The sequence below is a fragment of the Dama dama genome, chromosome 30 (assembly GCF_033118175.1).
Source record: "Dama dama isolate Ldn47 chromosome 30, ASM3311817v1, whole genome shotgun sequence".
NCBI classification, from domain to species: Eukaryota; Metazoa; Chordata; class Mammalia; order Artiodactyla; family Cervidae; genus Dama; species Dama dama.
Window position 1 is genome coordinate 80,764,964 of NC_083710.1, and position 19,030 is coordinate 80,783,993.

Below are 19,030 nucleotides of genomic sequence, written 5' to 3' on the forward strand. Positions count from 1 at the left end.
GTGGGCTGCCATTTCCTCCTCCAGGAGGTCTTCCCGACCCAGGGATCGAACTCGTGTCTCCTTCACTGGCAGGTAGAATCTTTACTGCTGAGCCACCTGGGAAGCCCATTTCTTACTTTCTTTCTTCTGTGTAATACATGCACCAATAAATTATATTCCAAATGCTTATATTTTTACAGTGATCATGTTACTTTATAACACGGTCTTAGAAAATATGCTTAAGTAGCTCACTCAGTTTTCTTTCCTGATACTTCAAGGTATAGTTCAGAAAACAGCATTAAAATTACATGCTTGTATAAGCATTCTTTTTTTTTTAAAATAATATTTGTAGCATACTGAATAACAAACTATCTTACATCTTTAAGGAAGAAAAAACACTAACTTTGAAAAGATGTCACCCACTGAATTTGGACACAACACCTCTACTCAATTAAGAGAAACATTTGTACAGTCCAGGTCTTTATTTTTACACCCTTCAGGCCATGAATTCATAGGGAATGGGTTCCAACAGTTCAGGTTCCTTTCCATTGGTCCTCACAAAGTGTACTTCTCTGGGTGGAGCAGGCTGGCGCTTCAGCTGAACCCAAGTCCCTTTCTCTTTGGCTTCCTTCTTTTTCTGATCATTTTCCTTCACACGTTTTAGGAAGCTATCTCAGCTCTTAGAGTGCTTAATATGCTCGATACGCACGTTAATTCTCTTGGCAAGAATCTTGCCCTTAACTTGTTTGTTTACAATGATGCCAAAAGCATGCTGGGTAACATTGTAGACTCTCCCAGTTTTGCCATGGTAACATTTGTGGGGCATTCCTTTTTGAACAGTACCCATTCCCTTGATATCTACAATATCACCCTTCTTGTAGATTCGCATGTATGTGGCCAAAGGAACAACTCCATGTTTTCTAAAAGGCCTAGAGAACATGTAGCAGGTGCCCCTCTTTCCCTTTGTGTTGGTCATTTTGGTGAATTTCTGGAAGATGGCGGTTCCGGCCAAAAAGCTGTATAAGCATTCTAAATGGATATGCTATTGATTCTTACCTGGATTTTAGATATACACTGATTTTAGTAAATCAATAAATCATGATCACCTTATTTAATGGTATGTATTATTTAATACCATTTTATCTGTGGTATTAATTCTTCTATATTTATTAACATTAATACATAATTATAAAATTTTTAAAAATTCATATTCTACTTAATCATCTCTTTACCCCCAACTTTACCACACTTAAGAAATAACTGACCTGTTATATGTCATATTTATCTATTTAAGCTTTAGTTTCAAGCATCTATAATATTTAGGTTTAAGCTTCTATGAACCCACCTGACAGAGTATCTAGTTTTAGGAATTATGCTCTAATTTGGTGATTTGTGTTCATACATAGGTGAACATAAAGTGAACGCTTAATAGGTACTATACGTAAGTCAGGGCTTCCCCGATGGCTCGGGGAGTAAAGGACCTGCTGTAAGGCAGGAGACACAGGAGATGCAGGTTCGATTCCCTGGTTGGGAGGATCCCCTGGAGAAGGGGATGGCAACCCACTCCAGTGCTCCTGCCTGGGAAGTCCCATGGACAGAGGAGCCTGGGGGCTACAGACCAGGCTGCAGTCCATGGAGTCACGAAGAGTCGGACACGACCGAGGAATTAAGCATGCAGCACTCATATATAAGTTAACTTATTTTTTAAAGGATTTTTTAAAACAATAATACTCCATCTTCCCAATCCCATTCTATTAACGGAATCCCACCAGTAGGACACAGAGGGATCCTAAAGCAAAACAAAATGAATTAGTTAATATATGGAACATGCTTTTAAAGACCAGAATTCTTTGGTTTGCATATAGCTCACACGCATAAAATACAGAGGTAGCTACAGTTTACTGCGATCATAACCCTGTTCTCAGAGCTGATAAGTAACAACAGCAGCAGAAGTCGGCCACTCATTTCACACTTTGGGCAGAGTTCTTCTCGAATGACAAAGAATACAAATTTTGGGTTTTGTGACTCAAATTAAAAATACAGAAAGCTTTCCCTACCATTCTCCCCTTAGATTGTGATCTGTCCTTTAGACATCACAAAAGACATAATACTTGTAAGGAGAAATCATTTCCATCATTTGCCATTGTCTGTACTTAAAATTTACGTTTAAGTGCATGAAAGAGAAAAGGACCAATTGAGTCAGTAAAATATTACTTTTTCAAGACATCAATGATGTGTTTGACATTATTTCTAAGCACACAGTTACCCAAACCAACTTTCTAGCAGAAGTGTACATGAATACTCAGAAAATTAGTTCATTACTTAATAAAACAGCTTTTTTCTTGTTTCATATAATCCTGCTTGTGTTTAATTGTGTATCCATGTTAAATGGTGTTACCTTAAGATTTTCGTGACTGCAGTCTCCTTTTCTAGAAGGTTCCTTGCCCTGATGCTGAAGACAGACTTGCGAAGCTGTAAAATTATGAGTGTGACTTTAGTTTCAGAATGTAAAGGGGAAACATACCAACAGATCATTACATACAAGAAATAGCTACACTATTAAAACATGAGGCGTGAATGTTTTCACTGAAGCACCATCATATGATTGATTCTATCATTTAATTTTAATTTCTGCCCCTACTTTATTTGAACATAACTGCAAACAAGCTTTTTCAGCCACATGTCACAGCTATGGGGGTAACACACTGGTTGCACTCATTGGTAATAAAATGTCCTTACATCTGGCTTCCCCGATAGTTCAGTGATAAAGAAACCCTCTGAGATGCAGGAGATGTGGGTTCAATCCCCGTGTCAGGAAGATCCCCTCAAGGAGGAAGGGGCAACTCACTTCAGTATGCTTGCCGGGAAAATTCCATGGACAGAGGAGGAGTCAGACACATCCGAGCACTCCTTCCAACCACACAGGCTTTTCAGTTTCCAAAGAATTCAAGGTTGCAATGACTACTGGACCCCTACTGCCATCTTTCAGTAAAATGTCCCCTAATCCACATCACGCCTGATTCAGGTTCCTGGTCTGTGACCCAATCCTAATCTGAATAATGAGTTTAGGAGCTTTTTCTGCCTATAGACATGGAGACAAACATGAGATGAACTTTCAAGGTTTCTTCCTTGTTGACAATGATGAAATTATTCCAGGGGGAAGGACGAGAAAAAACAACCCTGGAGGCTGGCTACAAACCAGAAGATACACTCCCCAAACTCAGCTTCATAGTTGCAGAAGGCAATTGGTGACACGTATTCATGAGCCAGAGAGGGTGGGAAATGGGCAGAGGAAGAAGAGAGAGGCACAGCAGCCTGGAAAGATCCAGGAACAAGGAGGTGCAGTGCAGACCACAGACAGTACTCGGACAAAGCCCTGTGCATTTGTTTTTTTTTTTTTTAATTTCTTTTTTTTTTTAATCTTTTTATTTATTTATTTATTTTTTTTTTATTTATTTATTTTTATTAGTTGGAGGCTAATTACGTCACAACATTTCAGTGGGTTTTGTCATACATTGATATGAATCAGCCATAGATTTACACGTATTCCCCATCCCGATCCCCCCTCCCACCTCCCTCTCCACCCGATTCCTCTGGGTCTTCCCAGTGCACCAGGCCCGAGCACTTGTCTCATGTGTCCCACCTGGGCTGGTGATCTGTCACCATAGATAATATACATGCTGTTCTTTTGAAACATCCCACCCTCACCTTCTCCCACAGAGTTCAAAAGTCTGTTCTGTAATCTGTGTCTCTTCTTCTGTTTTGCATATAGGGTTATCGTTACCATCTTTCTAAATTCCATATATATGTGTTAGTATGCTGTAATGTTCTTTATCTTTCTGGCTTACTTCACTTTGTATAAGGGGCTCCAGCTTCATCCATCTCATTAGGACTGGTTCAAATGAATTCTTTTTAATGGCTGAGTAATATTCCATGGTGTATATGTACCACAGCTTCCTTATCCATTCATCTGCTGATGGGCATCTAGGTTGCTTCCATGCCCTGGCTATTATAAACAGTGCTGCGATGAACATTGGGGTGCACGTGTCTCTTTCAGATCTGGTTTCCTCAGTGTGTATGCCCAGAAGTGGGATTGCTGGGTCATATGGCAGTTCTATTTCCAGTTTTTTAAGAAATCTCCACACTGTTTTCCATAGCGGCTGTACTAGTTTGCATTCCCACCAACAGTGTAAGAGGGTTCCCTTTTCTCCACATCCTCTCCAGCATTTATTGCTTGTAGACTTTTGGATAGCAGCCATCCTGACTGGCGTGTAATGGTACCTCATTGGTTTTGATTTGCATTTCTCTGATAATGAGTGATGTTGAGCATCTTTTCATGTGTTTGTTAGCCATCTGTATGTCTTCTTTGGAGAAATGTCTGTTTAGTTCTTTGGCCCATTTTTTGATTGGGTCATTTACTTTTCTGGAATTGAGCTGCAGGAGTTGCTTGTATATTTTTGAGATTAATCCTTTGTCTGTTTCTTCATTTGCTGTTATTTTCTCCCAATCTGAGGGCTGTCTTTTCACCTTGCTTATAGTTTCCTTTGTAGTGCAAAAGCTTTTAAGTTTCATTAGGTCCCATTTGTTTAGTTTTGCTTTTATTTCCAATATTCTGGGAGGTGGGTCATAGAGGATCTTGCTGTGATTTATGTTGGAGAGTGTTTTGCCTATGTTCTCCTCTAGGAGTTTTATAGTTTCTGGTCTTACATTTAGATCTTTAATCCATTTTGAGTTTATTTTTGTGTATGGTGTTAGAAAGTGTTCTAGTTTCATTCTTTTACAAGTGGTTGACCAGTTTTCCCAGCACCACTTGTTAAAGAGGTTGTCTTTTTTCCATTGTATATCCTTGCCTCCTAGCCCTGTGCATTTGGATCAATAGATTAGACTAGATTTACTGAGTCCTTAGTATGATTTCAGCGACTATTGGAGATAAAGAGTTACTCAGAACCTGAGGTCTTGCTTACCAGACTCCAAAAAGCCTAGTTATACGGTAAGTCTCCTATATACCATTCTGTTCCAAGAGTATGTTTGTAAGTCCAGTTTGTTCATAAGACCAACAAAGTTGGACTGTGTCCAAAGTCAAAGCTGTGGTTTTTCCAGTAGTCATGTATGCATGTGAGAGCTGGACCATAAAGAAGGCTGAGCACCAAAGAATTGATGCTTTTGAACTGTGGTGTTGGAGAAGACTCTTGAGAGTCCCTTGGACTGCAAGGAGATCAAGCCAGTCAATCCTAAAGGAAATCAGTCCTGAATATTCACTGGAAGGACTGATGCTGAGGCTGAAGTGCCAATCCTTTGGCCACCTGATGCAAAGAGCCGACCCACTGGAAAAGACCCTGATTCTGAGAAAGACTGAAGCCAGGAGGAGAAGGGCATGACAGAGGATAAAGTGGCTGGATGGCATCACTGACTCAGTGGACATGAGTTTGAGGAAGCTCTGGGAGATGGTGAAGGACAGGGATGCCTGATGTGCTGCAGTCCACGGGGTCGCAAAGAGTCAGACACGACTGAGCGACTGAACAACAATCAGCAAAGTTAGCTGAGGCCCCCAACTAACACAACCGGCTGCACTGTACTGTAATAGGTTTACAATATGTTTCACACAAATAGTATGTAAGAAACAAACACGAAAAATAAAGAGAACACTTGTAATCTTTACAATGTAGAACCTTGTAAACTAGGGCTTCCCTGGTAGCTCAGCGGTAAAGAGTCCACCTGCCATGCAGGAGGCCCAGGTTCGATCTGTGGGTTGGACGATCCCCTGGAGGAGGGCATGGTAACCCACTCCAGTATTCTTGCTTGGAGAACCCCATGGACAGAGGAGCCTGGCGGGCTACAGTCCGTGGTGACACCGAGAGTCAGACAGGAGTGAAGCGACTAAGCACGCATGCACGCACCTTGAAAAATACATCAGTGCAGTATACGGCATACAGGGGCTGGCACCGAGCGAACAGGCCAGAAATAAAGACACGGCATCGCTGGACTCTACACAGTCCTGTGCAGCAAGGCACAGAAAAGCACAGTCACCTGCAGAGGACGCCCACGCCCAACGCAGCCCACCAGACACGCGAACTAACCTACGTGACCGGATATGCGAACACACGCGCGCACCTGTGAAAGTCTGCACCTTGAAGGTTGGTATGTAGGGGAGTAACTGTGACGACAAGGCTGTGACACATGAGATTATCAGAAAAAAGCAGGATACAGTAGTTACCAAAGTCTTAGGTGATATGCACCATAGGAAAGAATGAGAAGCGGTGGTAAGGTTATGGGTCGGGGAGAACTAGGCGTGTCTGAAATAGTTAGCAAAGGCTCGACTGAAGAAGTAGAAGTCGTACTAGGCCTGGAGGCTGGTTAAGATTTCTACAGGCAAAGGAGGCAGTGCGTAAAGGTTCAAGTTGGAAATGTGTGCACACGGCAGATTAATTTGGTGCAAACTATCCGTTTAAGTGCTGAGTGAGGTGGCCGTTTCAGCAAGGCGAGTGGAGGAAATACTATAAGGCATAATGTGCTTCAAACAAAGTTGGGGGAAGACGATCAAGCAGGAGACTGAACAATTGTATTCAGAGAAAGATAGACCATCCAGGGTCTGCTGAACAAAAGATGAGTAAGTTGAGGTACAAAGTCACAGGGCCCCAGGCTGCAGACAAACCTAGAAACAGAGGCGGTCATGTCAACCCGCACGGCCACATGGCAGGAGCTGGGAAAGCGCTGGTCATCCCCGCATAACTGACAACCTTCAGGACATCGCCACAAGCAACAGAACTGTCCTGCGTCAGGGCAGACCCGTCACGAAGGGAAGCATCACTTTCTCTCATGTGAGGAGAGGCAGCATACTCATCTGTTCTCAGTAATGAAAGATGGAGCTGGTTTCATTATTTACTAGAACTCTTGGGAGAATACATTAACGTATAGACACGGAAACAAGAGTGGAAGTCATTTTGTTGAAAAATTACATTTTCAGGATAACACACAAAAGCCTGTCTGCTGCGATCAAGTCATAAAGCTTTCCTACATTTTATCCCCTCGACTGACAGGTGACTTTGGGCATTGATTTAACAGCACATCTCCTTAGGAACATTGAGTGGAGTCCCTTTGGAGACAGCAGACCCAGTGGAAGGTGTTCACACAGTCACGGAAGGGCCCAGGCCGTGGAGGTCCTGACGAGCCGAGTTTCAGGAAAGGACTGTGGACCCCACAACTCGTGTTTCATCTTCAAAGGACAAAGACAGGCCTTGGCTATGTCTTTCCCTTAGTGTAAGATTATGGTCTGAACTCAGTCACCCAGCTACAGGCCCTGGAATTGGGCAGCAGACACTTAAAACAGTGCTCTTCATGTTGGGAGACACCTTCGCAGAAACTGTAGACAGTATCTGTTCTACGGTTTATACAATTATTTCTGCACTGCCCATGATTTCTAAAGAAAAGTGAGTTAGTCACTCAGTCGTGTCCGACTCTCTGTGACCCCCATGGACTGTAGCTCGCCAGGCTCCTCTGTCCATGGGATTCTCCAGGCAAGCATACTGGAGTGGGCTGCCATGCCCTCCTCCAGGGGATCTTCCCAATCCAGGGACTGAAGCCGGGTCTCTGCATTGCAGGCAGATTCTTTACCGTCTGAGTCACCAGGGAAGCCCAGAGATTTCTAAATGATTTCTAAAGAGCCTCCAAATCTCCTTTGTCCTAAACTTGAACTGAACAAAACAGAATACTCTATTTTTCTTATTGGAGTACAGTTGCTTTACAATGTTAGTTTCTGTGGTACAGAAAGTGAACCAGCTACACCCGTACATACATCCCCTCTTCCTTGGATTTCTTTCCCATTTAGATCACCACAGGGCATACAGTAGCGTTCCCTGGGCTAAACAACAGGTCCTTATTACTCATCCGTTCTATACATAAAAGTGTCAGAATACATTTTTAATTCATACCAAGGAGTCCCTGAGAATTGGTTTTAAAACTAAGAGCAGGATAAACTATAAGAATAAATACTATAATAGAATAACTTCAATTCAACTTTGGGAGATTCCTGACAGAAGAAAGAAGATACCTAGATCTTCTATAGATACAGATATAGAGAATTGCATAGATCTATGTAGGTATCTGCATATCTCTCTCTTTATTTATGTATCTATATCTTTTAGCCTTGACATGTATTTAGAAACTGTTGTTTTTTTCTGCAAATAAAGAAGGCCTATATAGGGATGATCTAGTCATTTGATTTCTTTAGGAAAGCCTTGCACAGTTCTTTCAGCCAAGGACAGGCTCTAAGCATCGGGAACTCAGAGCTACGCTGCTCTGCAGTGCCCTCTTCTGGCTGGAGAAGATACTGACAGGCACCTGAAATGACGAAAACGAGCAGTCTTTTTGGAGTAATGCTTGTCTGCCGTATGTTTTCTAGTGGGTCTCTCAGGAAAGGCTCATGGGCACAGTAGTACTTACCTCGTACATTACTTACATTCTTACATCTTGAAAGTCAATTTTCTCAGTTATTAGAAAACCTAGATCACATACACTCTCTCTGAGCATCCTATATGTCCCTCTATTTTCTTCTGACACAAAGCATTGCTGCTGAAAAGGCTGACGGGAATCTAAATGTCCTTTTCTTTTTAAATCACTTGTTTATTTTGAGCTAGATTTTTAAAAAAATTTAAGATCCTGTAATTTATCTGGAATAGGTCTTATTTCTGGTCATTCATGATTAATGTTTTTGAATAAATGATGTATGCTTTCAATACATACTTTCAAATCTTTTTGTATTTCAGAAAACGTGAGTACTTCTTCTATTCTATTGCTTTGGCTTTCCTCTTTTGGGACTCCTAAGATACAGATGTAGGACATGTTTCACTTTCTTCCGTCTGCAATTTTCTTTTAAATCATTTCAATCTCTTTCTTCATTTTTTCCTGATTTCTTACAATTGCCACTCCTTCACTTTCTTTTTCTCTTAAAGCACCAACTGATGTATGCAATCAGGTTATGTTCCTTCTAATTTAGTCTTCATCGCTTTTATTTACAGTTCTCTCCTGAGTCCTAGCACCTTACATACGAATTTTCCTAATTCTTAATTAGGTTGCTTTCCTAACCTTGTGTGATGTGTAACATTTTTTCACTTATTTTACAATAGTTAGCACAGTTTGAGCTCATTGTGAGTGTCTTTAGGGTAGCTTTTGTGGTCCACAGGACACCATTCTCTTCCTTATAATCTTTTACGTGTAACTTTTTTATGAAACTTGACTTTGATGGTTTTTGGTTGCTCAATTTCAGGCAAAACTTATTTTCCTCTACTTCCAATATTTCTCTCCTAATTTCAGAGCTTCCTCTTCTGTGTGCAAATAGGGATCACATGTGGCAGCTTTATTTCTGGGATTTCCTGGTTGTTTCCACTCCCTCCTGCCAGCACCAACTTTATCTGGGTCTGCTTTCTCCTTGACCACTCTTGTTATTTTTGACCCCACTCCTGGATGTTTTTCCTTCAGTGTGGAAGGAAGAGGGTACCTGCCTGTTCCCAGAAGCACTAGATGCCCTGTAACTAACCTTGGCTTCTTCCCTTACAGGCACCAACATCCCTTTTTACTGATAAAATGTTTCTGTCTCCCTCCCAAATTCATATGCTGAAGTCCTCACCCCAGTGTGACGCTATTAGAAGAGAAGCCTTTGGAAGGCAATCAGGTTTAGAGTAGGTCATGAAGATAGAGAGCCTAGGAGGGGATGAGTGTCCTTATGAGACCAGAAAAAGATGTCCTTCCCTCTTCTACCAGGCGAAGACACAGCAAGAAAGCAACCGCTGACTCTACTGACACCTTGATCTTGGACTTCCCAGCCTCTAGGGCTATGAGAAATAAATGTTTGCTGTTTAAGCCACCCAATCTGTCATATGCTGTTATAGCAGCTCAAACAGACTAAGGTACCGTGCAAAACATGTGGCTATTGGTTTGCCTGAATCTGCTTTTATCTAGAGTTTGTGGCTTACGTTGGTGTGTTGTAAATATTGTTTATAGACTTCTGGTGTATTATATAGGCATTCTGTTTATGTTCATGTGGGAATTATAGGAGAGTAAGAAACTGTGCCAATGTCTGTGTCATTTTCCCAGAAAGCGCCTTAATTTTCTCTTGTTGAGTTGTGCAGATTTATCATTTCTATTAGTCTTTTAAAAGAACACAGTTTTATTGACACTATTTATTGATTCTTTTTCTCCTGTTCAATTAGTGTCTGCTTTTAGCTTTATTATTTCTCCCCTGCTGTCTTAACTATGTTCCTGGTTGATTCTTTTCTAAATACTTGAGTTAAATACTTGGAAGATTAATGTCAGCACTTATTCCTTTACTAAATATGCATTCAAGGCCATGATTTTTCCTCTAAAAATGCCTTTAGTTACTTCTCACAAGTTTGATGTATACAACATTCATTATTTTTCAGTTCTAGATGCTTTTTTTCCCATGGTGGATTCCTCCATACTCCCTCAGTTATTTGGAAGTGGTTTTAAAATATCTAAATGTGTGGGTATTTTTTTTTGTAGTCATTATTTAGTTTCTAACTTTTTTCTATGTTGGTCAAATAATGCCTAACATACTGATTTGGTTTCTCTTCAGAATTCCTTCATAGTGTAGTAAGTGGTCATGTTCCGTAAATCATTCATGTGTTCTTGAATCAGAATGTATATTCTTTAGTCACTGAATGAGGAATTGTATAAATGGTCATAACATGAAACTGGTAAACTGTGTATTTCAAATCCACTAAATCCTTATTCATTTCTTTGGCTCTTTGATCATATGGTGAGGTACTATATTACATATTTTAAACTTAATCTTCAAATTAATCCTCATAGGTAGGTATTATTATCTCTCTTTCTCTCTTATTTTAACAGATGAGAGATCTGAGGTTTACAGAAATTAGGTTCTCTAAGGTTACTCAGATAATAGATTGCAGAATTATTATTATTGCAGAGTTCTGGATTGTATGGTTTTTTTTACTATATCATGAGGCCTATGCAAAGTATCATATTATAAAGCAGTATTAAATAAAAGAAAAATTAAAAAGCATTTTGAAAGCTCTACTGTAATAAAACATTGTTTGCTTGAGTTGAAAGATTTGGTTTACACGTACAATGTGCTCTTGTCCCAACTCCTAATGCAAAATCTTAACTAGCCAAATTCTTCCTTTGTTCTGTGTAAGCATAATTGATCTTTCAGAATAACAACCATGAAGCATTAAAAGAGATCAATGACCTTTCTAACCCATTAGAGTCAGGATGGTTTACAGGATTTATATTTCACATTTACTGAATTTTAAAATCAGGGATCCGTCACAACTTTTAGCTAATTGGAACATTAATTCAATTTATTTAATCAAATGGAAGTAAACACAGGCCTATCAGGGAATATTAGATTCCTTCGGGGCGCTCCTTGCTTAGATCTAAAGAGCCATCTTTCACTGTAGTAACCTTCAAAATGGAGCCACTAATATTTATTTGAGAAAGAAAACCACAAATATTATAACATTCAACTAACTTTTCTGTTTTGGAGTTGTTAACAATACATTTCTGTTGCTAAGTGGGAAAAAGTTTGAGAGGCCTTAGTTTTCTTTTCTCACTTAGAAAATGTTGACAGATTGATATTAAGTGGGAAAGCATTTATAAAAACACACCCATTAGCCCCAAACCATGGTCCAATGAGCAAGCCTTGATGAATGTCATTCTGCGGGAAAAGTGTAGTATAATTACTGTAATGAACCACTTTATTGAATAAGTCTCCTACATAAAATATAGTAATTAGAAATAAGCAATTACTTAAAATTATACAGGTTGAAGATGGGATCTCATTTATCTGTATTTGAATTTTTCATGCACCTGTGAACTGAAAATTAATCCCAAAGTGCATATGACAGATCCTGTGCATGGCAAGATGTTTCCTTCCATAAAATAAACTTTTTTTGAAGAATCGACATTATGCTTAGAAAGGAAAAAATAAAATTAAAGGTGACTAGTGTCAGTGTAGCAAGGTTAAAATAGACCTATTACAGTGTATATAAAGGTGAATATCATTGTAGTAGCAAGTCAGGAAGGTTTGAAAAATGTCTTAAATGTGGTTTTTGTAAAAAGGAGATTTTAGATGATGGGTCAAGATTTCTGATCTTAAGCTATTTCAATAATGTAAATTCTGAATCTCGAGAAAACACCAGGCATGAAAGTTAGAATATACACATAGATGTATGTGGACAGAATTGGGCTTCCCGGGTGGCTCAGTGATAAAGAATTCAGCTGGTTATGCTGGAGACTTGGGTTTGATTCCTGGGTGGGGAAGATCCCCTGGAGAAGGAAATGGCAACCCACTCCAGTATTCTTGCCTGGAGAATTCCAAGGACAGAGGAGCCTGGTGTTCAGTTGAACACAACTGAAGTGACTTAGCACAACTGCATGCACAATATACAGTGCTAACTAGTAAGAAAACACAGCATGTGCTGCGTAGATTTAGATTATATAGGAAAAAGCAAAATGACTATTTCATGGCTAAGTTACACACACACACACACACACACACACACTGGTATAAACAGAAAGACAAAGACTGAAAATCTGCAGAGATGTTAAAAATGAGTGGATTTATGATTCTGGGAGAAAATCTCAGATGCTTTTACCCAAACAGCTGTTTGTGAATTTAAAACCCATGGCACTCTGATAGTACACGGAACAGTCCTTGGTCTCCAATTACAATTCAACTGTATTTGAACTTCAGAGCCAAAGAGCAAGAATGTCAGCAGGAGCACCAACTGTAACACATTGAGACTTCAAGGAAAATAAAATTTGTAAGTACAAGTATCCTCAAAAGGGAAGAATATTTTAAAATTACAGCAAAATGTAAATTTCAAAGGTAGGTTTAGTGTCAGTGTCAGCTCTCTCAGACGGCACTGAAAATACTTGATCAAAATCTTTCTATATTATGTATAATATAGATTGATTAACTTTTTTAAAAAGTCTTTTATTTATTTATTGACCTTTAGTTGGAGCATGTGGGATCTAGCTCCCTGACCAGGGATCAAACCCAGGCCCCCTGCATTGGGAATGCAGAGTCTCAGTCACTGCACCGCCAGGGAAGTCCTTAGACTGATTTACATTTGATCCCAAATAAATATGCATGAAGGGCTTCCACGGTGGCTCAGTGGTAAAGAATCTGCCTGCCAAGTCAGGAGATGCTGGTTTGATCATGCGGGTCAGGAAGATCCCCCGAGAAGGAAATGGCAACCCACTCCAGTATTCTTGCCTGGAGAATCCCATGGACAGGGGAGAGTGGTGGACCACAGTCCATGGGGTCGAGTGACTAACTCACACACAGGAGGACTACGGTCCATGGGGTTGCAGAAGAGTCCGACACGACTTAGCGACAACACAAGGAAGGCAAACAAATTACATATAATTCCAAACCAAAAATGACCACACAATCAATTATTCTGCAAAAAAAGAAAATCACTGACAGGGAATCCCTCCTCTCAGGTTAGCTGAAAGCAGGAAAATGTGTTTTTGATCTAGGAGGACTGAGCACACTGCATATAAAAGTCCCCAAGAAATGACTGTCAAGTAAATATCATGCATGCAAATCGCAGCTGTATTTTAATTTGAGTTCAAAAATGTACTGCAAAGATCAATAAAAATGGAAAAAAAAAGTTTTCATTTAATTGGTGCATTTTTTCTTTTTTTCTTTCCTTTCCATTATTATTGTGAATACGTGGGCCATCAATTATCTACTAAAGTTTTCATATGCTACAGAGAGAACTGGCAGGGTTTTCATTTTGGGTTTGATGAACACGCTTCTTCCCTCCCTGGGACCACACTACTTTGTATCTTTGTGATAAAGCCCCTGGTTAGTGGTAGCATCATGCTCTGCCCCAGTCTTCTCCCAGAGAGAGGTTTGAATGGCACTACGGAGTTGCTAAGCTATTATTTTAGAAAATTCTTTCAGTAAAAGCCTGAAAGATGAAAACAGGCTATTCTCTCTTTTTTTAAAGTGAGTTAACGTTCACCCTGGAAATTACAGATCAGGCTGAGTATGTGCAGAGTTACTGGAACAAATCATTGAACACTCTATAATCATGTAGAAAATTATAAAATGCTGGATGGCAATCAACCAGTCTTTGTGAACAGTAAACCTTTCCAGAATAACTTAATTTACTTCTTGAGAGATGAAGGCACTGGATAGGCAATGCAGGTAGCAAATGAAATATCATCAAAAGTCAGACTTAAAAAAAATCAGATTCATGGACAATAAGAAAAATAAATCAGTAACTAATATATTGTGCTCAGCTAGATTGCTACCTCTTAAAGTTAATTTAAGTAAAAGTAAATTTTCTTGATTGATGACTGTAAGTGCACTTGCTGAATCTGACTTCATGGCATGGTTTAATTACAGTAACTTTTTCCTCTTCTTTCTTTTCTGGCCACTGTGTGCGGCTTGCAAGAGCTTAGTTCCCCAACCAGGGATAGAACCTGGGCCCTGGCAATGAAAGCACTGGGTTCTAACCAGTGGATCACCAGGGAAGTCCCTAAAGTAACTTTTCTTATCCACTGTGATAGGCATATCACATACTATGCCAGGTATGATGCTAAGCATTTAACATATAATTATTTAATTCTTGTAACAAACCTTAAAAATAACAACGATCTCTGTTTAGATAAGAGTTGGCACCTACATCACATAATCAGTATTACTGGTCTTAATGACTCTTCTATTTTGCTTCTCACCATCAGTTATATTCAGCAGATCACACTATCCATATCTTTCCACATACTTCCTTCTGCCTGGAGCACCTACTTCTTCTATTGCTCAATCTTCCTTCTCTGGTAGGAAGGATTTATGGGGTCCTTATACTTTCATCCATTCACACGTGTTTCTCCCCATTAGACTAAAAGATTCTAAAGGGCAGAGTTCAAGGGCATAGTTTGCATCCCACTCACTGGTGAATTCCCATAGCCCACAGGACTGCCATACAAGTAATAGGCCTCCCATAAATGCTTGTTGAAAGACTGAGTGAATCTTGAAGACCTGTGGAAATGAAAATGGTAAACGAAATGCAATAATTAGCTTTTTTTCACTTTCCTCCTCATTTTGTACATGTGTTAGCTATTAATTACGAAGGCTTATTATGGAAATTCCTATGCATTTAGCAGGAGACAGCAGACATTATCTGCTGTTGGAGAAATAAATCCTCACTGTCTTTATCACACGGGTTCCAATTACTTTCTGGGAAATGCAGAGGCACAAGCGTGACTGGACAGCCTCATCGCTCCGTCTGTCGCATGCTGATTGCTGATATGACCCTGGGATGTGCCCTCCTGTTCCCCAGACACGAGGTTCTGACCCCAGAAGTGGCGCCCCAGCCAAGGCCGAAGGTCAGAAAGATCAGAGAGGTGCATCAAAGACAGTCCCTCAGATCCAGCCATGGTGGAGACCTTGACGTTGATGAGATGATTCACTTCTGAGCACTAAGCGGGTTGCTTTTACTAACAGGTCCCCCGGAAAGCCAAGTTCGCGTCTCAGTTTATTGTTATTATTATTAACAAACACTCTACTTAGGAAATTGAGGGTTTAATTTCAATAATTTGTTGTTGTTCAGTCACTAAGTTGTGTCTAACTCTTTGTGATCCCCATGGACTGCACCACACCAGGCTTCCCTCTCCTTTGCTATCTCCTAAAGTTTGCTCAGATTTATGTCCATTGAGTTGGTGATGCTATCTGATTATCTCATCCTCTGTCATCCCCTTCTCCTCCTGCCTTCAATCTTTCCCAGCATCAGGGTCTTTCCTAATTAATCAGCTATTCCCATCAGTTGGCCAAAGTACTGGAACTTCAGCATCAGTCCTACCAATGAATATTCAGGGTTGACTTCCTCAGAATTTCAATAATACAGAGGGGAAAAATGAGTAGAAAACTGCTACCTGATTTTCTACTGCTTGCAAACTAGAAAGAATCCTTTAAGATCTGCAGGTTTATCCTTTAATTGGGAAGAAAGGGAACACTTTGAAGATTCCCATGGGTGTGTAGGGGAAAGGGAAGGGTAAGAGATGTGGGGATTGGCACTTGGGAACCCATTTCTATGGGGTTTGGAAGGACATTCACCCCAAGGGAAAAGTGGGACCACACTGCTGTCTTTTTCCTTCAGGATTTGATCAAGCCACACAACAGATGTTAGATTTTTGTTTGCTCGTTGCTTATGGAGGACAGGTATTTTTAAACTATGTGATAAAGGTAATCAAACAGGGCTATTTTAAAAAACATGGTCTCTGCAAAGTGAGGTTGCCATGGGAATTTCTTACAGTTGTTCAAAGCCAGGATAATTACTTGAGAAAATCTTGCTTAACATGTGCTTTTGCTTTCTTGCACTGTCTAATCAAACACACGCCCACCCTCACCCTCCTGGCTGTTGTTGTCAGGTCTTCCCCTTAACCTGTGATTTCCAGGTTCTTAGGGACTCAGTCTTCTTTGGCAAGAAAAAGTAAGCTGCTCTAGTGCAGAGGGAGTCCGAAGTTTCTCCTGACAGGTAATCTTTAGGAGAAAAGTTTTATTAATACTTCATTGTTCCTTGGTTCACCTTATGAGAAGCACCAAAAGCCAGCCTCTCATTTTCTTCTGATTTCATACTTGTTTTGGAGGAAAACAGAGTTTTCCCCAGAACTGGGAGAGTTTCTTCACACAGAGCCAAGGACCTTGCTCTCCACTGGACACTGGCGTTTGCAAAGGCAGCTGGAATGTAATAGAAATTTACAAGCACTTGCTGAGACGTGCTCTGTTCAGGAATTTTGCTGTGTGTTTGTATATTTTTGTTTTTAAGTGGCTTTAGAGGTTTCTTAAGAAAAATGAAAAAGGTTTGCCATATTAAAAAAAAACAGATACCAAGGACTTCCCTGGTGTTCCAGTGGTTAAGACTCTGTGCTTCCAATGCAGGGGAGGCAGGTTCGATCCCTGGTAGGGGAACTAAGATCATAGAAGCTGCAAAGCACAGCCAAAAGACAAACAAAAAACCCTAAAAATACAGATTCCAGGCTACTTTCTCCTTGATTTCTGAATACTTCCCATAAATTCTAATCACTGCAATTCATTAAGTGGGATTCTCTGTCTTGCGTTTCCCTGGCCCAAAGCCCTCAAGGATGACAGATCCGAAGTATTTATGAAGAGCACCAGGAGCTTAAGCCGGAAACAGTGAATCTTGAAAGAATTAAGTCTGTTTTCCTAGAAGCCTAAGGAAAGTCAAAGCTTTAAGAATGGGTGGCCACCCAGGGAAGACTTTTTTTCTGCTGTCACAACAGCTTGCTACTGCTGAGATGAACAGATGAACAATGGTCCCTACGTGCCACTTTCCAGATGTTGCAGGCTGTAAAAAGATGAACGATATTGTTCTAACTGTAGCTTATCTACATATGGCCAATGAGGGATGAAGGGCAACTTAAGCACTGCTGATGGTTTTCCATGTATAAGACCATGTCCTGTGTGTTTGAATCAACCGACCTTCTAGATGGGGACCGCCTGCAGTCTCCCAAAGTTTCCAGGCCCTTTAGAACTGAGGGACTTGGATCCCCCGAGGATCAGGCTCTTTGCTAGTTCATTATATATTAGGGGATTATGAGGGGACTCAGGTTACAGAATAAGGCTATAATTGTTTTCTTACTTTCAGATAGTTAAAAGTAACAGTTAAGCAAGAATATAAAAAGAAGCCGCAAACACATAAGGACATTAAACAGATCAGAGATGGCATTTGAAATTCTTCAACCTAATTCAAGGTAGAGACCACCCAGGGAGGCAGGGATGATGGTGAACTCACAGATGTTCCAAATTCCCTTCAGATGTCCCTTCTCCCCCACCCTCCAGCCTACCCCCACGCCGATCTTTTATTTTTTCTCACCCATTTCAAAATATTCTGTTCAGGAAATGTTTCCTTTCAGAGAGAAAATAAATTTTCAGAGATAAAGACTTCAATTTTGTGTTGATATTTCCAATGGATGTCATTAGTAGGGATTTTTAAAAAAAGCAAGCTGTGGATTTGTCAAGTGGGCATCTAATGATATCAGCTGTCAGCATCCTTCCTGGAAAGGGCAGGTCATAACCACAGCCCAGACTGGGGCTTCACAGCACATTCTCTGGCTTAAAATCCACTTCTGAAATAAATTTAGAAAGTAAGGCAATCTGTGTTTTTGTATGTAAAGTGCAATTTCAGACAGATCGGCGGAAACCAGGCGATTGTCTTCCCACTGGCTTATCCACCAACATAGAAATGTTTCTCCTTCTAAGCCATGTACACAATATGAGCAAACATAACTCTGGGGAAAGAGACATGACAAGTTTAATAAGAACCTTTTTTAAAAGAGTACAAGTCTTTGTGTGTGTGTGTGCAAAGTCGCTTCAGTCATGTCCAACTCTTTGCAACCCCATGGATATAGCCTGCCAGGCTCCTCTGTCCATGGATTCTCCAGGCAAGAATACTGGAGTGGATTGCCATGCCCTCCTCCAGGGGATCTTCCCAACCCAGGGATTGAACCTACATCTCTTTTTGTCTCCTGTATTGGGAAGTGGGTTCTTTACTACTAGCGTCACCCGGGAAGCCTGGAGAAAAAACATACTACAAGATAAACCAACATCAATATCATGTGTGTGTTAGTCGCTCAGTTGTGTCCAACTCTTTGTGACCCCATGGACTGTAGCCCACCAGGCTCCTCTGTTCATGGGATTCTCCAGGCAAGAGTACCAGAGTGTGGTGCCATTCCCTTCCCCTGGGGATCTTCCTGACCCTGGGATTGAAGCAGGGTCTCCTGCACTGCAGGCAGATTCTTTACTGTCTGAGCCACCAAGGAAGCCCCATCGTCATCATCACTGAGAATAAAATCACTAAACTACAGCAGAGAACTGGGGAATTGAGGCAGTGATAAACGGCAGAAGTTTGTTTCATTCTGAGAGGGGATGGGAGAAAAAGAGGAGAGGAATAAGTAAACATCCTCTGAAGTGTAACCTTTGGAGAATGGGGAGAAACAGAGAACCTTGGAGTGTGAAGGAATTGGTAATTTATGTCCACAT

General features: G+C 40.6%; 1 protein-coding gene and 1 pseudogene across 1 annotated transcript in view; both read right to left on the reverse strand.

Moving 5' to 3' along the window:
* NALCN (sodium leak channel, non-selective) overlaps positions 1-19,030 on the reverse strand; it is a 270,853-nt gene that overhangs the window by 70,297 nt on the left and 181,526 nt on the right. The window contains exon 18 of the mRNA XM_061133830.1: positions 2,378-2,451. Within this exon, the coding sequence (XP_060989813.1) occupies positions 2,378-2,451 (74 nt within the window). The remainder of the gene's footprint in view (positions 1-2,377; positions 2,452-19,030) is intronic.
* LOC133049123 (large ribosomal subunit protein eL21-like) lies at positions 439-958 on the reverse strand (annotated as a pseudogene).